Source organism: Elephas maximus, chromosome 6 (genome assembly GCF_024166365.1).
Source record: "Elephas maximus indicus isolate mEleMax1 chromosome 6, mEleMax1 primary haplotype, whole genome shotgun sequence".
Taxonomy (NCBI): Eukaryota; Metazoa; Chordata; class Mammalia; order Proboscidea; family Elephantidae; genus Elephas; species Elephas maximus.
Window position 1 is genome coordinate 101,495,327 of NC_064824.1, and position 21,505 is coordinate 101,516,831.

Genomic DNA, 21,505 nt, shown 5'->3' on the forward strand with positions numbered 1-21,505 from the left:
TTTAAGGTTTAAGTTTTTACTCTGCCTAAATTAATGATAAGCAGAGCAGCCCTGAACAATATTTTGTTTATACAATCCTGTTGAAGAATATAATTTATGTTTTTTTTAAACTCTTCATCTTTCATCTCTTGAAGCTCTGTAAATCTTTTTAAAAAGCAATTTAAAAAAAAATGTTTTTCTAACAAAATTCTCCCCCCCAAAACAGCATTTCCAGTGATGATAAATATTATTACTATGTACTTATGTATTCCCTGTACCTGGACACTTGTTGCTGCCTCACAAGAAAATAGAACTTTTAAAAATAAAGTGTCTGTTCTTGAGGCTTTTTTGTGTGTACTTTTATGAATATTGCCTCAAAAATTCAAATATTTCTTTTCAGACATTTTGTAACCTGAAATAACTTTTATAAATAGTATGTCTCTTTCACAAATTGATATAAAAATGAGTTTTGTTAAGTAACAGGATATATAATACTGGCAGTTGTTACTACTTTTTTGCTACTTCCTTAATTGCTCTAGTACTGAAAGTACTTGGTCTTGGTGGCAAACATTAAAGTATAAGCAAACACACTGGAAGACATACATGTTTTTAAGTAATTCAGCACCTCACAGTTTGTTAGAGGTGACTTAACTGGCGTAGTCACTTACGTTCATTCTGAAGTGTATAAGGTTTGTTTTGTGTTAGTAATTCATTCTCACTAAAGCAGCCGTGTTCCTCCTCTGTGGCAATGGTTTATCTATGCAAGACAGTTAAGCCTGAGGGGTTTGGTCTGTATCCACATGATGGAGGAGCTGTTCAGATATGCCCCTAATGAAGACTACACTGTAATCACTTAGAAAGCAAGGACACATTTTAAGTGAAGTAAAAAGTCACCACAGCTGTCAGTCGTAAAAAGTGGTCACTAGATTACTTTATTAAAATTATTTCTGGGAGGACAAATTAACCAGAGTTTAGGGATAACTAACTTTTTTAATACAGTTACATTATAAATTTATTTTTACAAATTTAAGTTTATAGTTTAACAACATCAAATGCAAAGAGAAACTCTCAAATTGGCACATAAAAACTTCTCCCTTTTTTTCCCTCAGTCTTTCCCCACCATCATTACAGAGGTGAGAAGTGTAATCCCTTAATTTCTGTATCTCAAATTGAGTGTTTTTATTCCCCCATTTTTTTTGGCGGGGGGCGGGGGGCTTTGGTTCAAAAGTATTAACTTTACAAAAAAAGTTTTAAAGCCTATAATGGCCCTTATCCTTTGCTTGCTTTTTAGTGGCTGTGTCTGAAATACAGTATCCTCTTCGTGGCAGGATATATAGCAATTCCAGGGTTTTTTTTCCCCCTTGCTAAGGTTTGGTGTGCTTTTTAAATATGTGTATATATATTAGCCTCTACTAGAACACGGTTGGAAACCCTGGTGGTGTAGTGGTTAAGTGCTACCGCTGCTAACCAAAAGGTCAGCAATTCGAATCCGCTAGGCGCTCCTTGAAAACTCTATGGGGGCAGTTCTACTCTGGCCTGTAGGGTCGCTATGAGTTGGAATCAACTCGACGGCAGTGGGTTTGGTTTTTTTTTTTTTGGTTTAGAACATGGTATGATAGTACAAATAGCCTTCATACTCTTTGGCTTAGTGTTTTTCAAACTGCAAGTTTGGGTCTTGAAATGAGTTAAATGATTCCAACCAGCCTTTTTTTAGAAAATGACGCAATAGGGAACATTAGAATATATCCACACATGAAAATATTTTTTGTGTCTAAAACTTTTGTTAGATACAGATACACGTATATACGTTGTCATATAAAAATGGGTTGCAATCTAAATGATTTGAAAAGGGTCGCTCTAGATAGAGCCCCTGTGTATCTATCTTTGGGTTGATCTGGTATCCTAATGCAGAGGTGAAACGAGGTTTTAAGACATCCTTTCTACTTCCCTTTTAATAAGTATCTCCAAATTGCTGATATAAAAAATAAAATACTTGTCTTTTCAGCAAAATATGCATCTTCCTCAAACAGAATTTATCTCCATAGTCTATAACTATTTGATTTTACACACAAGTATGGATTAGTTCTACTGAATCGTTGTTGTCATTTTACTATTTTATTTTGTTTTAGGTGAAAGTTTTCATAGTAAATTAGGTTCCCATTTAACAATTTTTATACAAATTGTTCCGTACCATTTTTTCACAATGTGTCAGCTTTCTCATTTCTGTTTTCTTTCCATTGATCTAGCTTTCCTGCCTCTCATTGTCTTCTCATCTTTGCATTTGGGTAAACGTTGACTGCTTGGTCTCATATAGTTGATTGTTTAAGGGAGCACATTACTCATGGGTGGAATTATTTAGAATCATGTTTTATAGAAGACTGTCATGGACACTCTGATGGTTAAAAAACAGGAGTATAACTGTTTGTCTCAGTCCTATGTCTTTAGAGGTTATTTTTGAGATCACTGGGATGATTCAGAGGAGATGCAGAAAGCCCTGGAGTTAGGGCCACAATTTAGGTACGAGTTCTGGCTTTGCTACTTAATGGTCATGGGCTCTTGCAAGAAAGTCACCTTTTTGAACCTCAATTTTCTTATTTATGAGATGAAGGAAATACTGATAATGCTGTCAGTTAAATGGGCTAGTGAATATGAAAATAGCTTCTAAAACTGTAAGCAAACTATCATTACCACCTTCTTTATATTTTCTTAGGTAAGCCAAGAGTTTTTCGTTATGGAGCGTGGTCCTGTAAAATTCATTTTAGCTTGTGAAGTATCATATAGCCAAGGATGTTGAGCTAAAATTATAATTAGGTAACACACTTGATAACTTACCAAATGCCAGGCACTTGCTCCTCTCTACCATAATCCTTACAATAACCCTATTCAGGCAGGTACTGCTAGTTTTACTATCTTACAGATAATAAAACTTTTAACTTATCCATGGCCATACAACTGGGAAATGGCAAAGTCTGGATTTGAACCAAGTCTGACTCTAGAACTCAAATTTAACCACTAAGTTTCTCCTGTACAAGTGACACTGATAAAATGTGTATGTTTAGTATCACAGATTATTTGCCATTGGGACACTGCCTTGTTCTGTTGTGGTCCTCTTCATTGTGTACAAATGCCAGCAAGCATAAGCTGGTTAGACACCAGTTCCTGACCAAGAAAGTGACACAAACCCTCAAGCTCTCGTTTTTAATGTTGCTATAACCTGTTAACCCGTTGTCGTTGATGCCAACTCATAGTGACCCTATAGGACAGAGTAGAACTACCCCATAGGGTTTCTAAACAGCAGCTGGTAAATTCAAACTGCCGACCTTTTGGTTAGAAGCCGAGCTCTTAACCACTTTGCCACTAGGGCTCCAATGTTGCTATAGCTACAGAAATTCAGGAGAAGTATATTTCTTGAGGAGCACAACTTTTATGTAGAAACTGACTTCAGTCACGTTTTTGGCGGGTTTTTTTTTTTAACTTGAATTTTTGAGAAAAAGGCTTAGAAAGGTTATGTTTTAATCTTTATAATTTGGAAGGCCCATTTCAGAGAGAGAATACAATAAAATGAAATCACCTAGATCACAGTTTAATTCATGTGTGTGCCCAAAGACACTATAAAGAATAACAGAGAATGTGCAGTGTTAACAGTAGTTATTCCTGGATGGTAGGGCTGTGGTTTGTCTAGTTTTGGGGATTTTTCACACTTATAAATGAGAGGCTATTACTTTGAAATGGCAAAGAGGAAACAACTTTTTTAAGGTAAAAGACCTGCATTTCAAAAATCTTACCTATTAACGCTAAGCAGGCCTTTATCTTCCTTTTGTATTCATTCTTTGGCTCTTGGTTTATTTGCACCACTGTGTGAGGAACCATGTCTTGACACTAAATGCCAAGGACAGTTTTTATTGAACTCTTCAGTCTTCTTTTAAATGGTACATAAAAGATGTACAAAGATATTTTATATTGGATTTTTGGATGTGACCCATCTTGACAAACCAAGATTTTCTATCCTGTTTCTCAAGTTTTTTTTTTTTTTGCTATATTTAAACACTTTACTGTTGTTTTAAATGAATTACTTTCATTACTGCTGAATTCTAAAGTTTGTGTTTGTTTCCTAGTTTAATTTCTGCATCCCGAGATCCTGGGGCTGCTTCATTGCTCAAGGTGAAGGAATGCAGGGCCCTACCAACTCTATGAAAGATAGAAATAACTGGAAACAATTCTGGCTTTCTTTTTATTTCTTCTTTTAATAACGGGTTAAAAACTATGGTTTATATTTCATTGGTTATTGCTTCTAATGGCTCAAAATTTCGATATTTGATAGTTTGCATTTTGTTACTATTTACACAAAGAACACACATTCTGTTATTTCCCATACTTTACATAGTCCCCTTCTACATATGGCAAATTAAAAAAGATTAATCAGTCTTACAAGGATATTAACTGCCCAGTTTTATTTACTTTCTGAGGTATCAATTCAGTCTACTTTTCTACTATGGTCATTAGGTAAAACCTAAGTTTCTGATTAGGGAAAACAAACAATAAATGGATTTGTATCGACCACTTTAGGAAATAGACCATTTTATGCAATCTTGTAAACTTTATTAAAAGAAGTTCAAAAAAACAGCACAAACTTCCTTTGTTTTAATGCTGTAAGACCTCTACATTTCTAGAGAGTCGAAAGGTAGTTATGTAAAATAAATATCCACAGTTGAAATACACCTTTTCAATGTGCAAATACTGAAACTTGTTTTGTTGAAATACAATTTGTTTCTAATCATATCAGAGCTATGTTCTACAATTAATGAAACATCTCAAAAATAGAAAGTTAGTTACACTGATCTGATCGTAACATATGCCCTGGTATTTCTGCCTTTCCTATAAAGTGGTTGTAGAAACAGTAGGCAAATTAGAGCTCTTCTGGGATTTTTTATCTGATACAAAAAAAAAAAAAAGATAGGTGTCAAATGCCCCCCCACCCTTTTAGTATAAAAAGTGTCATTTTTTTTTTTTTTTTTTTTGAGAGGTGTTCTCAGTCTACCTTTGGTTAAGGTTAATTTACTTTTTATTGAATGGATGATAGAGACTGAGACAAATAGCAACCAGCCTACCTTTCTGTTACACACTTATCCTGTCCTTCCTACCTCCCTTTACTGAATATGTGGTTGGTTTCCTATATCAGCAATCTAGGTTTAACATAACAAAATTTATATTTTTGACCTCTAGTGACTGAACTTCAAATAACTAATCTTGAGAAAATATGGTTGCCTTCATTCTAATACAATATGCTTTTCAAAAGTTGAGCTGTTAGGCTTGTTAAAGTTGTAACAGGACTTGCTTAGGCAATTAATGTTGCTTCGGGCGAAATGGGCAACTACCTAGTCTGTGCTGAAAGAGAAAGTGTTATAGAAACTAAGACTAATAATAAAAATCTCTCGTATGCTTCTATTTTTTGAGAACCTTTGCTCTTAGAAAATTGAGGATGTTACCCCTTCACATTCATGGTCTGGAATTTACAACTACTGATTTTCCTACTCATTGTCGTATCTTCATTTAAACATCAGGGATTGCTTTGCATGTATGTGAGGGATATACAGATACCTTTGAACTATTGCATTCATAAGGCTACCGCTGCAAACAAAAAGTAGCGCGAAGTCAGCATTCTGAGGTACTCATTGGGAGGTGAGAGCACCAGAATCACTATGGGCACAGAGTTTAGATTGATTTACATTTGTAAACTTGGTGATTGAATCCTGACAGTATTGCATTCCGGGAAATTTCACTGAATAAAAAGGGAGAGTTAAAATATGCTTCTGAAGCAATAACACCTTATTAATACTGAGTAAAGAAACAGGAATAAGCACATGAAAAGACGTTGAAGAAGGACTCTTATTGACCTTTGCCAGAGTCTGTGTTCCTGACCCTCAGATAATGTCTTTCCAGCCTGTGCAGTACTTGGTGCCTGTAGTGGTTTTCTAGAGAGCTTGCAGGCAGTTAAGATCCTAGTAGTCTGGACTGCTTGGGATGGGAAGTGGACTGCATTTTACCTACTCTGGTCCATTCCTAAAAAAGTTTTTTTTTTATATACAATGATTCAGACATTAGAAACAGTTATCCGCTAAACAAGCCTATTTAGAACAAGGAACATGTGGAAACTACAGTGAACAACTTAGTTTTCTTATGAAGATTTAGTAGATTGTGTGACAAAAAATAAGAAACCTGGAAAACTGCCTCAAAAATAAAGGGGTGGGGCAAGAAAAAAGAACAGGAAATTGAGTGATAGATGCGTGTAAACAGTGGCTATGTTTTCTTCAGCTTACACAAACTTCGATTAGTTTTCCCCCAATACATGGATTCTAAACCCTCTAGTGATGAAAGTTTTTGCTTAGTAATCATATGGAGCTGCAGATGATGTCACCTCTGCACAGAAAGGCTCAGCGGAAAAAGACACTGCTATTGACCATGAAGAGTTTTCTGTATTTCTGCCAGAAGGTATTTTGGGTTACATCATGTCAAGAAAAATAGGATTAAGTACACACATAGTAATAATGTGCTCTAAACTTTTTCCCTCATTCAAGTAGCAGTTTCTAGGTACTTTCAGGAATACTATTGCTAGTTGCTTAGAGAATGTTCTCCCCTCATTTTCTTTTCTGGAAGAATATGAATGATGCATACTACTATAGCACTGTGTGTAAAACTAGGCCTGAAGACACCTACTTATACAATGTCTTGAATATCAGTGGACATTTTTATGGATTATGAGATGAAAAGAGATTTTTTTCCATTCCTTTGGAGAATGGGCTTAGTAAATTAACCAACTTCAATATTGGATTTAGAGGGTGCTGTGGTTTTTGTATGAATGAAAAAAGCTAAGTAACATTAAATTTTAGCCTGCAAATGGAAAAAAACAAGCACTGAGTTTGTGATTTCATTAAAGCAAATTGAGTTCTCAAATCTTATTTTACTTTTCTAACTGAAGGCAGTTAGTTGGGTTCTAGTGGCTATTTTCCACAACAGATAATTCCCTCTGCCACTGTTTTATTTAAAGCCCAACCCCAAACCACAACCCAGTCTACATGCTGTACTTTATCTACATATAGAATTCTCACAGGTAACTTAAACATAAAAGGCTTTCCAGAGAAACAAACCTAACTCCGTATTGACAGAATTATCCCTACCTGTTTTTTAAATAAACTTTGGTATCTAACCATTTTGGACTCAGTTGTTCCTCAAGTTTTCCACATATTATCAAGAATCACAAATCCAAGATATTAAGGGTGTACTTAATATATTCAAATGTGATCTTTACCACCTGTCTAATATTGGCTGACAAGTATTCGCAAACACCATGCTTTGTGTGTGGATACAATATAAACTCCTTTTCACAAAAGCTGTATGTTGCAAAATTGATCTCTCAAGGCTGTTGAAGAGATATAACTGCAGTCAGGCATTAAGAAGTTCATCATCTGAGTGTCCAATAGCATCTGGGTTTGAAAGTGGATCCAAGTCTGCAAATAGACTGAACCAGGCTGACATGTCTTGGTTACCATTAGGGGCTATAAAAAAAAAGAAGAAAAAACACGCACATTAAAGAGTTGCAGCTTTTTGAAATCGCACTTTTTACTACTTCTATGATTTTGAAGTAGATGCTATTTTTGAATAAAAAAACTTAAGACAACAGACAAGAATAAACTCAATTATATCCCCTTGAGGGTGATTTTGAAACGCTAATGTGGGTATGTGGATACCTTGAGCTTTGCTGAGGCATCTGATATTTAATGGCACTGTGCTCTAAGAAAGGACTTGGCCAAAACAAGAATAGAAAGGAAAGCAGTAATATATTCTTAGAAACATTAAGATAATTTATAGAAGGCTTTCATATAAGGTTTAAAATTAAAAGTAACCTTTGTTCCTACCAAGCAGCAACACGACATTTGTAAACTCAATGCTTAAAATCTACATTAGAAAAGTAGTATGATAAAAAAATATTAGATATAAGGAGAAAAAAATCTCCCTAATCCTACCACATTAACCCATCCAAGAGTTGTCATTATGGTTTATAGTTACTTCCTTTGTCTTTTCCACATGTACTTTAAAAAATGTTGACATGTTCATGGTCACAAAGTGTCTCCCCTCAGACTGCTTATTAATTTTAATGGTGGATAAAAATAACAACCAGTAACTATACAGGCGAGAAATAACACCTTGAATGAGTGGTCAGAATTAACATCGCCCGTGAGGGAGAGATGGACATCATATGCTTCCCAGTGTGCTACCTTGAGAAGGACACACCATCACCTATGCATATTCTAGTCAGGAATGAATAACCTATATATAATCTTAAAGAGAAGAGACCTCAGAAAACCCTGAAGGAGCAGTCTGTTAAAAAACATTGGGCAGGAGGACTATATTCTTTAAAAATGCCCATGTCCTCAAAGAGAATGAAAGGCTGTGGAAATGTTCCAGATTAAATGAAGCCAAAGAGACGTACTAAATCCTGTACCTGACCCTATACTGGACTCTACCAGAGGAAGGAAATGTTGATGGTGTCAACTCACAAAATTGAAATACAAATGATAACGTTAGAGAAAAGTACTAAATCAATGGTAAAATTTTTTTAAGTTGACAACCATACAGAGTTATGCAAGAGAATATTCTTAGGAAATACAAACTGAAGTATTTAGGGGTAAAGGCCTTTGAAGTATGTGTGGGGGAGAAAAGACAGAAAGGGGGACTTTATCCAGCAAATGGGGTAAAATTAGCAGTGGTGAATCTGGGCAAAGGGTACACAGGTATTCATTGTGCTGTTATTATTTATGCAACATTTCTGTACATTTGATATTCTTTCCAAATAAAGTTTTTAAAAATCTACCTCAACGACTAATATATATGTATATATACATGTATGTATAGTGTATATATATATCTACAATCTTGGAAGCCAGAGCATGTGTCTATTTTCTACATATACCCTTTAGTACATGGACCAGTTCTTGAAGCTACTATAATGGTTAAGTACTCTATATGTGTTATCAGTTACTATGAACCACGCCCTGTGCTAAGTGCCTGAATGCAGTCTTTGTCAATAGGTGTCCTGTAATGAAAAAGCATTTTCAGCTTAGGGCAAGATGGTGGTGTACGCATACGAATGCTCCCACCACCCCCCAACAAAAAAATAATGTGACAACCAACAGACTCAGAACTATAGAAACCAGTCAGCAAGTTACAGCACCTAAATGAACACTGAAGCAATAATAAGGTGACATTCAACAGTTGGAAAATGTATCTATTGTATGTGCTCTTCCCCCTCTGTGGCAGTGAGGGCTGTGATAGACCTGGTGTCGCCAGTTGCAAACTACGAACTGTGCTTGCCTTTGGCCCAGGAGTATGGGGTCAGACTTAGCTTTTGCAGGCAGACCACTGTGTGTAATTCTTAATATCCATCAGGGGGCTGCCTAATGGACTGAGAGGTGGGATCCTCCCAGAATAGCCAGCTTTGCCCCCTGGGGTGGGGGGTGGGGGGCGGGGGGGTGGAGGGGGCAGTGAGCAATGCCTACAGGCTGTAACTGCCCTGAATCATCTGGGAATAATCAGCATGATTGAGGTGAACAATAGAATTCTGAATGCCAAAGGAAAAGGGCTTGCCTGTGAGTTTCTTGCAAAAGTTAAAACTTTAAAAGCAAAGTGTAGTTACACAAGTGGCAAATTAGGAAATTCTAAAGGTTCATCCCTCCACAAAACCATCTATTGCCTAGGAAAGAGCAATTAGAGCAAACTATTTTGGGACACTGGGAACAGATCAGACACTTAAATCAACCAGGGAAGAGCTTAGTGAAGGGATAAGCTGTTGATCTTAACATGTGTGAATCACGAATGCCAACTGGCTACCTTCACTTATCCCTCAGCCCCACTGCAGAGGTGGGGGGGCTGCAACTCATTCCTAGAGTGGCTGCCTGGTGCCAGAGCGAGCAGTGGAGACCTTTCCCCATGAGGATTTGTGGTTGCACAGTGCGCAGACGATTGCGGAGACTGGGCCCTTACACAGCAGCACCTTGTCCCTGCTGGCTAAGTCAAAGGGCCAGCGCGCCCTCTGGTGGAATCAGGCTACTGACTGCAGAGGTAACAGAATTGAATCTACACGTGGAAACAAAAAAAAAAAAAAAGTTTTTTTTTTTTTTTTTTGTGGAAAAGGCCCTAAATAAACAGTCCACTGCAGCCTACATAAAGTAATGACAGCAATCCCGGAGCAGTGGACTATCAGAAAACTGCTGTATTTTGCTGCTTGTTTTTTCTCTGAAGTACAAGGAAATCTTCAAAACACTAGGAGAACACGTGCTCTGGATCAGAGTCCTTGATATTCACACACATTCTGGAGGGTGGTCTCAATAATAGATGCGGTTGGTGAACAGATGGACTATTAAAAGCTTCAACAATTGGGGGATGGGGAACAAATGCAATCCATGGGGAAAGAGAATGAAAATGAAACAGAATAGGAGAAAATCCAGAATCAACAAAACCAGAAGTTGGTTCTTTGAAAAGATCAATAAAATCAGCAAACCTTTAGGCTATGAAGAAAAAAAGATGATGCAAATCCATTCTGCCAACATCTGACTGCATATATGTCTGGTCCGGTGCGCACCCTCCAGGGGAAGCCCATAACCCAACTGGGCAGTGGGCCCACTCTGCCACACCCCACCTGCAGGAACAGGTGCTCCTGTTGCTGGGAGGAGTGGGCACCTGCTCTTACTCCCCAGCACCCAAGGTCGGCAGGCACCTCAGGGGTGGCTGCGGCAGGGGTGTCAGGTCACCAAGACTGCTTGCTCCCCTACTGCCCTGGCCAACACCTGGAGCCTTCCTGCCATGACCTGACTGAGTGCTCACTTGACGTATCCACAGCGGGAGCTGCCTGGGCTGCATGCCACACAGCAGCCCCCGGGCGTGTACATACAGGAGCCTGTGCCCCATGGACCCAGGTGTTTGCAGAACATCTAAATCACATAACATCCTATTATATAACTAAAATTAGAAATGAAGCTGGAAACATTACAACCAACCTGACAAATAAAAATGATCATAATGGTATGAACGATTGTATGCCAACAAACTATATAACTTAGATAGAATGGACAAATTCCTAGAAACACAATCTACCTAAACTGACTCAAGAAAAAATAGAAAATCACAACGGACCCATAAGTGAAGAGGTCGAATTGGTAATCAAAAACCTCCCAGCAAAAAAATGTCCTGGACCAGATGGTGTCACTGAGGAATTCTACCAAATATTTAAAGAAGAACTGACACCAATCCTGCTCAAACTCTTCCAAAAAATAGACAGGAGGGAAGGAGCACTCCTTAACTCATTCTATGAGGCCAGCATTACCCTAATACAAAAGCCAGATAAAGACACCAAAAGAAAACTACAGAACAATATTCCCTATGACTATAGATGCAAAAATCCTCAACAAAATACTAGCAAATCAAATCTGACAGCATATTAAGAGGATTATACACCATGACAAAGTAGGATTTATTCCAAGAATGCAAGGGTAGTTCAACATCTGATAGAATCAAGGAGAAAAACCACATGACCATCTCAGTTGACAAAGAAATGGTCCAAGCCACAGCAATGAGGCAAGAAAAAGAAATAAAAGGAAAATGTAAAATTCTCCCTATTTGCAGATGACATGAGCCTATAGAAAATCCCGAAGAATCCACAAGAAAGCTTCTAGAACTAATACAGGAATTCAGCAAAATTGCAGGGTACGAGGTCAACACATGAAAAAGCAGTTGGGTTTCTATACACCAGCAACAAACAATCTGAAAGGAAAATTAAGAAAACAATTCTATTTACAATAGCATCTCAAAGAATAAAATACCAAGGTATAAATTTAAACAAGAATGCAGCTGTCGGTTTGATGGATCACTTTTGTGTGGCCTTTCTTGGCATGGTCTTGTAACTCCCACCCAAATGATTGGGTGGGACTGTGCAAATAAATTGATTGTGACCCATCAAGGGGACTGGTCAGTTTTGCCACCCCTCTAGCTTAAGCGACAGCCAATTCCAGAGCAGAAGGAAGATTTCACCACCACCAAGGAAGAAGAGCCAAGAGCAAAGCGCATCCCTTGAATTTAGAATCTCTGCAATGAGATGCTCCTGGAACCAGGAGACCGAGAGAGAACTGTACCACTGAAGACAGCAAGAAGCAGTGGCAGAGAAGTGTTGGTAGAAGAGAGCTCAGCAGGAGACGGCATGGTGGGCTTCCTAGCCCACGGAGCAAGAGAGCTGTGCACCCTCAGGTAGGAGGCTTGCTGGCGGAGTGTGGTGCCTCTGGGCACTTATCGGCAGAGTTAAAAGAGCTTTGTAACACTTGCCCAAGCAGGGCAGAGGCTGAGGGGCCAGAGAGAGGCATGTTTGTGAGCATGGCTGAGAAGAGGCTGTCCTGATGGAAGAACTGTATCCTGAGCATTCCTAAACCTGAACCGTAACCTGTTACTCCCCTAATAAACCCCATATGGTGAGTATTGTTTGTGAGTTCTTTGTGGCCACTGCAATGAATTGTCAAACCCAGCAGAGAAGTAGAGAGTATCGTGGGAGGGACAGTTGGTGTCAGAATTGGGAAAGATCGCAGAGAGAGGAGACACCTCTGAACTCCACCTCATAGGAATCAGCCTTAGGCTGTTGATGTTGATTCTCCTTCCCCCTTGCGAAGATAGAGGAAGTCAGATGCCACTGCCATGCCACTTTTACAAATGTGAAAGACTTTTACAATGAAAATTATAAAACATTACTGAAAAAAATTAAAGAAGACCTAAACGAATGGAAAGAAATTCTATGTTCACGGACTGGATGACTTGATATTGTTAAGATGTCAGTACTGCCCAAAATGATCTACAGATTCAGTGCAATCTCTATTAAAATTCCAACAGCATTCTTTATAGAAATGGAAAAGCCAGTCATATGAAATTGCAAGGCGTCCTGAATAGCCATAGCAATCTTGAAAAAGAAGAAGAAAGCAGGAGTACTCACACTGATTTCAAAACATACTATAAACCTATAGTAATCAAAACAGTCTAGTACTGGTAAAATGATAGACACAAAGACCAATGGAAGACAACTGAAAGTCCAAAAATAAACCCACTTCATATGGAAGGGAAAGAAGCCTCGGATAAGCAAAGCATTACTGAAAAAGAAGAAGAAAGTGGGAGGCCTCACTCTACCTGATTTCAGAACCTATTATACAGCCACAGTAGTCAAAACAGCCTGGTACTGGTACAACAACAGACACATAGACCAGTGGAACAGAACTGAGAACTCAGATACAAATCCATCCACATATGAGCAGCTGATATTTGACAAAGGCCCAGTGTCAGTTAATTGGGGAAAAGACAGTCTTTTTAACAAATGGTGCTGGCATAACTGGATATCCATTTGCAAAAGAATGAAACAGGACCCATACCTCACACCATGCACAAAAACTAACTCCAAGTGGATCAAAGACCTAAACATAAAGACTAAAATGATAAAGATCATGGAGAAAAAATAGGGACAACCTTAGGAGCCCTAATACAAGGCATAAACAGAATACAAAACATTACCAAAAATGACGAAGAGAAACCAGATAACTGGGAGCTCCTAAAAATCAAACACCGATGCTCATCTAAAGACTTCACCAAAAGAGTAAAAAGACCACCTACAGACTGGGGAAGAATTTTCAGCTATGACATCTCTGACCAGCGCCTGATCTCTAAAATCTATATGATTCTGTCAAAACTCAACCACAAAAAGACAAACAACCCAATCAAGGAGTGGGCAAAGGATATGAACACACACTTCACTAAAGAAGATATTCAGGCGGCTAACAGACACATGAGAAAATGCTCTCGATCATTAGCCATTAGAGAAATGCAAATTAAAACTACGATGAGATTCCATCTCACTCCAACAAGGCTGGCATTAATCCAAAAAACACAAAATAATAAATGTTGGAGAGGCTGCGGAGAGATTGGAACTCTTATACACTGCTGGTGGGAATGTAAAATGGTACAACCACTTTGGAAATCTATCTGGCATTATCTGAAACAGTTAGAAATAGAACTACCATACAACCCAGAAATCCCACTCCTCGGAATATACCCTAGAGAAATAAGAGCCTTCACACAAACAGATATATGCACACCCATGTTTACTGCAGCTCTGTTTACAATAGCAAAAAGCTGGAAGCAACCAAGGTGTCCATCAACGGCTGAATGGTTAAATAAATTGTGGTATATTCACACAATGGAATACTACGCATTGATAAAGAACAGTGACGAATCTGTGAAACATTTCATAACATGGAGGAACCTGGAAGGCATTATGCTGAGCGAAATTAGTCAGAGGCAAAAGGACAAATATTGTATAAGACCACTATTGTAAGATCTTGAGAAATAGTATAAACTGAGAAGAACACATACTTTTGTGGTTACGGGGGGGGGAGGGAGGGAGGGTGGGAGAGGGTTTTTTACTGATTAATTAGTAGATAAGAACTGCTTTAGGTGAAGGGAAGGACAATACTCAATACATGGAAGGTCAGCTCAACTGGACTGGACCAAAAGCAAAGAAGTTTCCGGGATAAACTGAAGGCTTCAAAGGTCAGCGGAGCAATGGTGCGGGTTTGGGGACCATGGTTTAAGGGGACTTCTAAGTCAATTGGCAAAATAATTCTATTATGAAAACATTCTGCATCCCACTTTGAAATGTGGCGTCTGGGGTCTTAAATGCTAACAAGCGGCCATCTAAGATGCATCAGTTGGTCTCAACCCACCTGGAACAAAGGAGAATGAAGAACACCAAGGTCACACAGCAACTAAGAGCCCAAGAGACAGAAAGGGCCACATGAGCCAGAGACCTACATCATCCTGAGACCAGAAGAACTAGTTGGTGCCCGGCCACAATCGATGACTGCCCTGACAGGGAGCACAATAGAGAACCCCTGAGGGAACAGGAGATCAGTGGGATGCAGACCCCAAATTCTCACAAAAAGACCATACTTAATGGCCTGACTGAGACTAGAGGAATCCCGGCGGTCATGGTCCCCAAACCTTCTGTTGGCACAGGACAGGAACCATTCCCGAAGTCAACTCTGATCAGACATGAAAGGGACTGGACAGTGGGTAGGAGAGAGATGCTGATGAAGAGTGAGCTAATTATATCAGGTGGACACTTGAGACTGTGTTGGCATCTCCTGTCTGGAGGGGGGATGGGAGGATAGAGTGAGTTGGAAGCTGGCAAAATTGTCACAAAAGGAGAGACTGGAAGGGCTGACTCATTAGGGGGAGAGCAAGTGGGAGTACGGAGTAAGGTGTTTATAAACTTATATGTGACAGTCTGACTTGATTTGTAAACGTTCACTTGAAGCTCAATAAAAGTTAATAAAAAAATAAAATAAAATAAAAAAATAAACTCATACATTTATGGTCAACTGATTTTTGACAAGGGTGCCAAGTCCATGCAATAGGGAAAGAACAGTCTCTTCAATAAATGGTACTGGGACAATTGGACCCCTACATATAAAAGAATGAGGTTGGACTCATATCTTGCACTGTATTTGAAAAGTAACTCAAAATGCATCAAGAACCTAAATGTAAGAACTAAAACCATAAAACTTTTAGAAGAAAACACAGGGGTATTGCTTTGGGATCTAGTTTTTAACGATGAATTCTTAGATACAACACCAAAAGCACAATCAACAAAAGACAAAACAGATAAATTGGACTTCATCAAAATGAAAAACTTGCTCATCAAAAGACTTTAACAACACTGTGAATATACAACCTACAGAGTGGGAGAAATTCTGGGGACCCATATATCAGATAAGAGTTTAATATTCAGAATATAAAAAGAACTAAAACTTAACAACAAAAAGGCAAATGACTCCATCAAAAAATGGACAAAGGAATTGAATAGACAATTTACCAAAGAAGATACACAAAAGAAGACATACACATGAAAAGAACTTCGATATCATGAGCCATTAAACCTGCTCCCATCAAGTTGATTCCCACTCACAGCAACCCTATAGGACAGAGTAGAAATGCCGCATAGGGTTTCCAGGAGTAGCTGGAGGATTCAAACTGCCAACCTTTGGTTAGCAGCCAAATGTTTAACCACTGTACCACCAGGGCCTCCATTAGCCATTAACCCAAACCAAACCCACTGCCATCAAGTCGATTCCGACTCATAGCAACTCTATAGGACGGAGTAGAACTGCCCCATAGAGTTTGCAAGGAGTGCCTGGAGGATCTGAACTGCTGACCTTTTGGTTAGTAGCCGTAGCACTTAACCACTACACCACCAGGGTTTCCCCATTAGCCGTTACCCAAAACCGTTAGGGAGATGCAAATCAAAACCAGTAGGATGGCAAACAAATAATTTCTTTTATAAGGATCAGCACAAAACTGGCTCTTATGGGGCAGAGGTTAAACATGTCCCAAACGTCTAACTTTTCCAAGCTGCTGTACCGCTCCATCTCTAACATCAACTACTCCCTGTCTTTGGTTCCTAATTCGCTGCAGCTTCTCACAGAACTCATGAACCATACAAAGGAAATGGCTCACACGGTCATGGAGGCCGGCAAGTCCCAAATTTGTGGGTCAGGCATGGACTTCCCCGTGGCCTTCAGTCTCTACCCAGTGCACTCAGTTTTCTCACTCCGTGAGCCAGGATGCCCATTACGCCGTCTCCTGCGGGTCGCTCCTTTTTTTGGTGGTGGTGGGGCTCGCCTCTCTGCCTCTTTTAAGGCAAAACTGACCAATCCCCTCAGTGGGCCACAGTTACCTTATTTGCAGAGCTCCACCGAATCACCTGGGTGGGAGTTACAAGACCACAGCTAGAAAGGCCACACACAAAAGTAATTAATCATGCTACAGATGGCTAAGATTTAAAAAAAAAAAAAAATGCGGAAGAGGATGTGGAGAAATTGGAACACTTGGCACTGCTGATGGGAATGTAAACTGGTACAGCTGCTGTGGAAAACAGTGTGGCTGTTCCTCAAAGTTAAACAAAGAACTACCATATGACCTGGTGATTCTACTCGCAGAGACGCGAAAGCAGTGACTCAGACAAACCACTGCTATTGAGTTGATTCCAACTCAGCAGCCAGACAGGACAGAGTAGAAATGCCCCACAGGTTTTCCAAGGGCGGGTGGTGGATTCGAACTGCTGACCTTTTGGTTGCCGTCAGTCAGAACTGACTTGACAGCAACTGGTTTATCCCCAATGGTATCCACTATCAACAAACCTTAACATGAAATATAAAAGATTACAGCACAGAACTTAGTATTCTATGACGAGCTCATAATCTCTATTCATTGCTTTCCACAGTGATGGATAGCCAGGAATAGTTTTCATTTTAATTATAGTTTATTATTAAATATTTTTCTGGACAGTGTGAGGCAAAGACTATAAAGTGATCCTTTTCTGAATTTATCTGAATTGAACTGATTCTTAATGTGGTGGGAAACAGTATAGATAAATAACTTACAACTTGTTGACTTCTTTGGGCTCTGTGAAGGCACGGACTCATTATCCTTGTGGGGAAGAGGAAGCTCTGATCCTCCATGAGAGGCCCAGCCTGGGGGAGGAAATACTGAATTATCCATTGTTAGTCAAGTAGGAAGTAGTATCAGAAAAACAAGAACAGGTAAAAATAACAGGTCCTCCAGTCTTTGGCTATCACGGTAAGATTCGATAGTACAAGAGGTATACGACTCTTAAAATTTATCTATGATTATGTATTTGATTCAAACAAACCATCTAAGTTTTGCCCCAGCTGCAGTCAGATTAGGCTTCTTTACGTTTTCCAAAATAAATCTGAAATAAATGTGCATTTGAAAAAAAACGATTGCCACTGAGGAGGTATAGAAAGAGAAGTTCTAAGGAGTCAGAAAGAGGAAATAGACCTAAGAAGTATGATCTTTAAACCTATAAATAATGTTTATACCCTTGGACTCAGTAATCTCATTCTAGAAATTTATCTTAAGGAAGTAATTTAACTAAAGAAAAATGTGTATGCACAATTATGTTTATTACAGCATTTTCTGTAATAATGAAAAAGTAGAAGCAATAAGGAAGGAATTAAGTAGATTATGGTGTATAAATGTGGCAAAATACTATGTAGCCCTTAAAAAAATGTCATTATGAATACTCTGGAAACACAGTGGAAGTATTTCCTATAACATAAAACATTTATGCTATAATTAAAACAGAACACTAGAAAAGAATTTAGATTATCCTGCTTAATCTCTCCCTTGTACAGAAGAGGCAGTTTGAGCCCCAAGATTGGGTTCCTAGAATATGTATCTTAACTCTCAGGGCAGCTCACCTTCCTGGTCTACATAACAGGAGAAAAAGAAGTGGATATAAAGGAAAGGTTAATGAAGTAGAAGAATCCTGCACTAGGAGGTAGGAGACCAGATTTTGGTCCGCACTTAACTGTTTAAACTGCCTGATGACCTTGAGCAAGACACTCAAACGCTGTGGGTTTTAACTGCCTCAGCTATTAAATGGGGAGGTCCTGTCAGCCTGCAGACAGGGATGAGACTAAGAGATGTCTTGAGTAGTGAAAATGTACTGTTGAGATTGTATTGTCAGGAAATAAGAGAAGAGTCCAGAGCTGCTGGAGATGTGGCAAGTTAAGGGGAAAGAGGAGTAGGAGTTCACAGTGGAGAATGAATTGTTTGTAAATCCTTGTAACTATCAGGCCATCGATATGCCATGCAAGACCAAGTGTTTCCTAAAATTTTACTGCAGCAGAACACCTGAATTATCCTAGATAGAGCACTTCTTTTTCACAGAATAGTGTCCTTTCCTACTTTTAGGCTACTAAAACAACAAATTTGTATTGGATGATTATTTTACCAATATGTATTTACTGAGCTAACTTTATGCTGCTGTTACAAAAAGCACAAAAACAAATCGACTCATAGATCATGCCCTTGAGGTGCTTGCAGACTGGATAAAGTATGATGGTCTTGCAGATACAGTATGAGCATAAACAAATATAATACAAAGTACAGTGTATTATGACACTCTTAGGTGCCATGAGGGTTTTTCTTAGAGGTTAAAATCTACTATGGGACGAGAGACAAGAATATAAGGCAAGTATAAGAGGTAAACTATCATTAAAAACCATGAAAAACAGATACAACAAACAGCTATGGGAGGCCAGAAAAGTGAGTAATCATTTCCAGTTGGCAATCCTGAGGACAGCCTCCAGGGTTGGCAGTCATGGAAAAACACTGGACAGGAACTCAAATACTCAGGTTCAAATCCACGTTTCATCACTGAATTCCATAGGGCAAAGGAACGACACAAAGAAAGATGCCTTGGAGGATCTGGGATTACTCAGTAAGTGATAGAAAATGGTGTTTTGAAAGAAGGAAGGAAGAACAGGGTGGAAATGCAGGCGCAGGCAGGTTTTATGTAGTTCATGGTGCTTCATTTTAAAAACACATAAGCAGAATGCTGACATCAGATTTGCTTCTTGGAGAGAGAGCTTTAGAGGCAGTGTGCAGGTTGAATTGGAGGTGGGAGACCAGTTAGGTGGGAGGTCTCTTGCAGCAACCCAGGAAACCAAATGAGACTCTAAATGGCTCTGGTAGTTGGGACAGAGAGAGAAGGGGGAAATTTCAGACATGTTTTAGAAACAGAATTGACAGGACTTGGTAACCAATATGGATGGTTACCATATTGACTCCCAAGGGGCTCAGGTGGGTACAGGGGCTCAGGGGGTACAGGATGGTGGAGCAGCAAATGAGTAGAGGGAGACCTAAAGATATAAACAACATAGGTGACCCTTTCCTTAGGAAAACACCTTGCACCCAATTGCTACTACAGCCCTCTACTCCTGCTGCCTTGCCCAAAGGGCTGCCCTGAAACCAGCCTCCAGAGCTGTCCCTTTTTCTCTTGTTATCTCTGAGCCCGCAGGAACTAGAATGCATCAAGTTTTACTTTTTGTTTATTTTCCACAAACAGCACCACCTGCCCTAAGTAGAGGTAACAGCAGATCAGGCATTTTAAACAAGACACTGATTTTCTACATTGGGAAGATGCTGGGGGAAGTCAATGACGGAAATTCAGGGTTTGGTGGAGGTGACAGGAAAGCTGCCCTTAGTTCACTTGTTCAGAAATTCCAGTGCCGATTATATTCATTATTATTGTAGCTGAATGTTGTGACTGCAGAGTTTATCTAGTACTACTGAAGATAAAATTGATCTTGTCGATTCTAGCATTAGCAAGTACATAGTTTTGCTTTACAAAGGTAAAATAAGGCACACGTATTTTGTAGACACTTACTGTTGAAAGCTCCAGCAGCATGAAGGCCAAGGTCAAAGAGCTGTGAAGGAAGGAATCCGGAAGAATGAGCAAGAGGCTCAGACCCCACAGAAGGCTCCTGGAACGTAAGGCTGGTATTGGGGCTTCCAAGGGCAGTCTGGCATTCTTGGGTAAATTCACTAGTACTTGAAGAACCAGGGCTTAGGAGATTGTTCAGAAATGAAAATTCCTTCTCAAAATCCTCTCCTTCCAATGAATCTACAAGGAGATCTTTTGCAACTATTGAGTGAAAATAAAAACAGAAACTTTTTTTTCTTTTTGAGGAAATAACAGTAGGACAAATCAAATTTGTTTCATCGTTGTCATACTTTATTACCATAATTTTTAATGAAACCACTAAACTGGAAGTTTATGCGAAAATATTTCAAATTGGACAGGATAAAGATTGAAATGGCCATATTCAATGAAGGTATAAAAGTTATGAATATCTATGTACAAAATAACCAACCACCTATATAAAACAGAAAGTAAGGGAGACGCAAGGACAAACAGCTAAAAACAAACTAATATTGGAGACTTGAATACACCACTCTCAGTTAAAAAAAAAGGGGGGGGGAGTTAAGAGCACAAAAGATTAGTAAAAATATGAAAAAAATCTAAGCCACATATCAAAAAGGTAGTTGTTTGACTAAATGGAAAACCCTGATAACAGAAAATATACCTTCTTCTCGAGTACACACTGAAAATTCACAAAATTGATTACACTAAGGTACAAAAAAATCAGTAAGTTTCTTAAAGAAGAAACTTTACAAAGTCTTCTTTATTACTAAATGAGAAATATTACGAACAACATTCTGATTACAGTGCAGTAAAACTATAAAAATAAAACCGAAAAGACTCTTCCATCTGGAAATTTTAAAACCTTCTACTAAACAATTCTTGGGTGAAAGGGGAAGAGAATTTCTAAAAATAACGATGAAGAAAACATTTCATATCATAATCCATAGGATACTTAAGTAGCAATGAACAGAGAAAAAAGCATATCCCTAAACACCTTTATCAATAAAAGTGAAAGAGAAGGACTTCCATCATGACAGTGGGAGGAGCTCTGAGGACCTGCATCCCAGTCAATCTAGTGAAAACGATTTAAAAACAACTGTTTAAAGCCTCTGGAAATGGTCCCAAGAACATATAGCAAATGAAGAACATTTACTC

General features: G+C 38.9%; 1 protein-coding gene across 2 annotated transcripts in view; it reads right to left on the reverse strand.

The window, feature by feature from the left end:
- Nucleotides 1-6,098: 6,098 nt before the first annotated feature.
- Nucleotides 6,099-21,505, reverse strand: part of ICA1L (islet cell autoantigen 1 like) — a 47,372-nt gene continuing 31,965 nt past the window's right edge. For both annotated transcript variants that reach the window (XM_049887899.1, XM_049887900.1), the window contains exons 11-13: nucleotides 20,312-20,569; nucleotides 17,499-17,588; nucleotides 6,099-7,532 (exon numbers count right to left, since the gene is read on the reverse strand). In XM_049887899.1, the coding sequence (XP_049743856.1) occupies nucleotides 7,420-7,532; nucleotides 17,499-17,588; nucleotides 20,312-20,569 (461 nt within the window). In that variant the 3' untranslated portion in view covers nucleotides 6,099-7,419. The remainder of the gene's footprint in view (nucleotides 7,533-17,498; nucleotides 17,589-20,311; nucleotides 20,570-21,505) is intronic.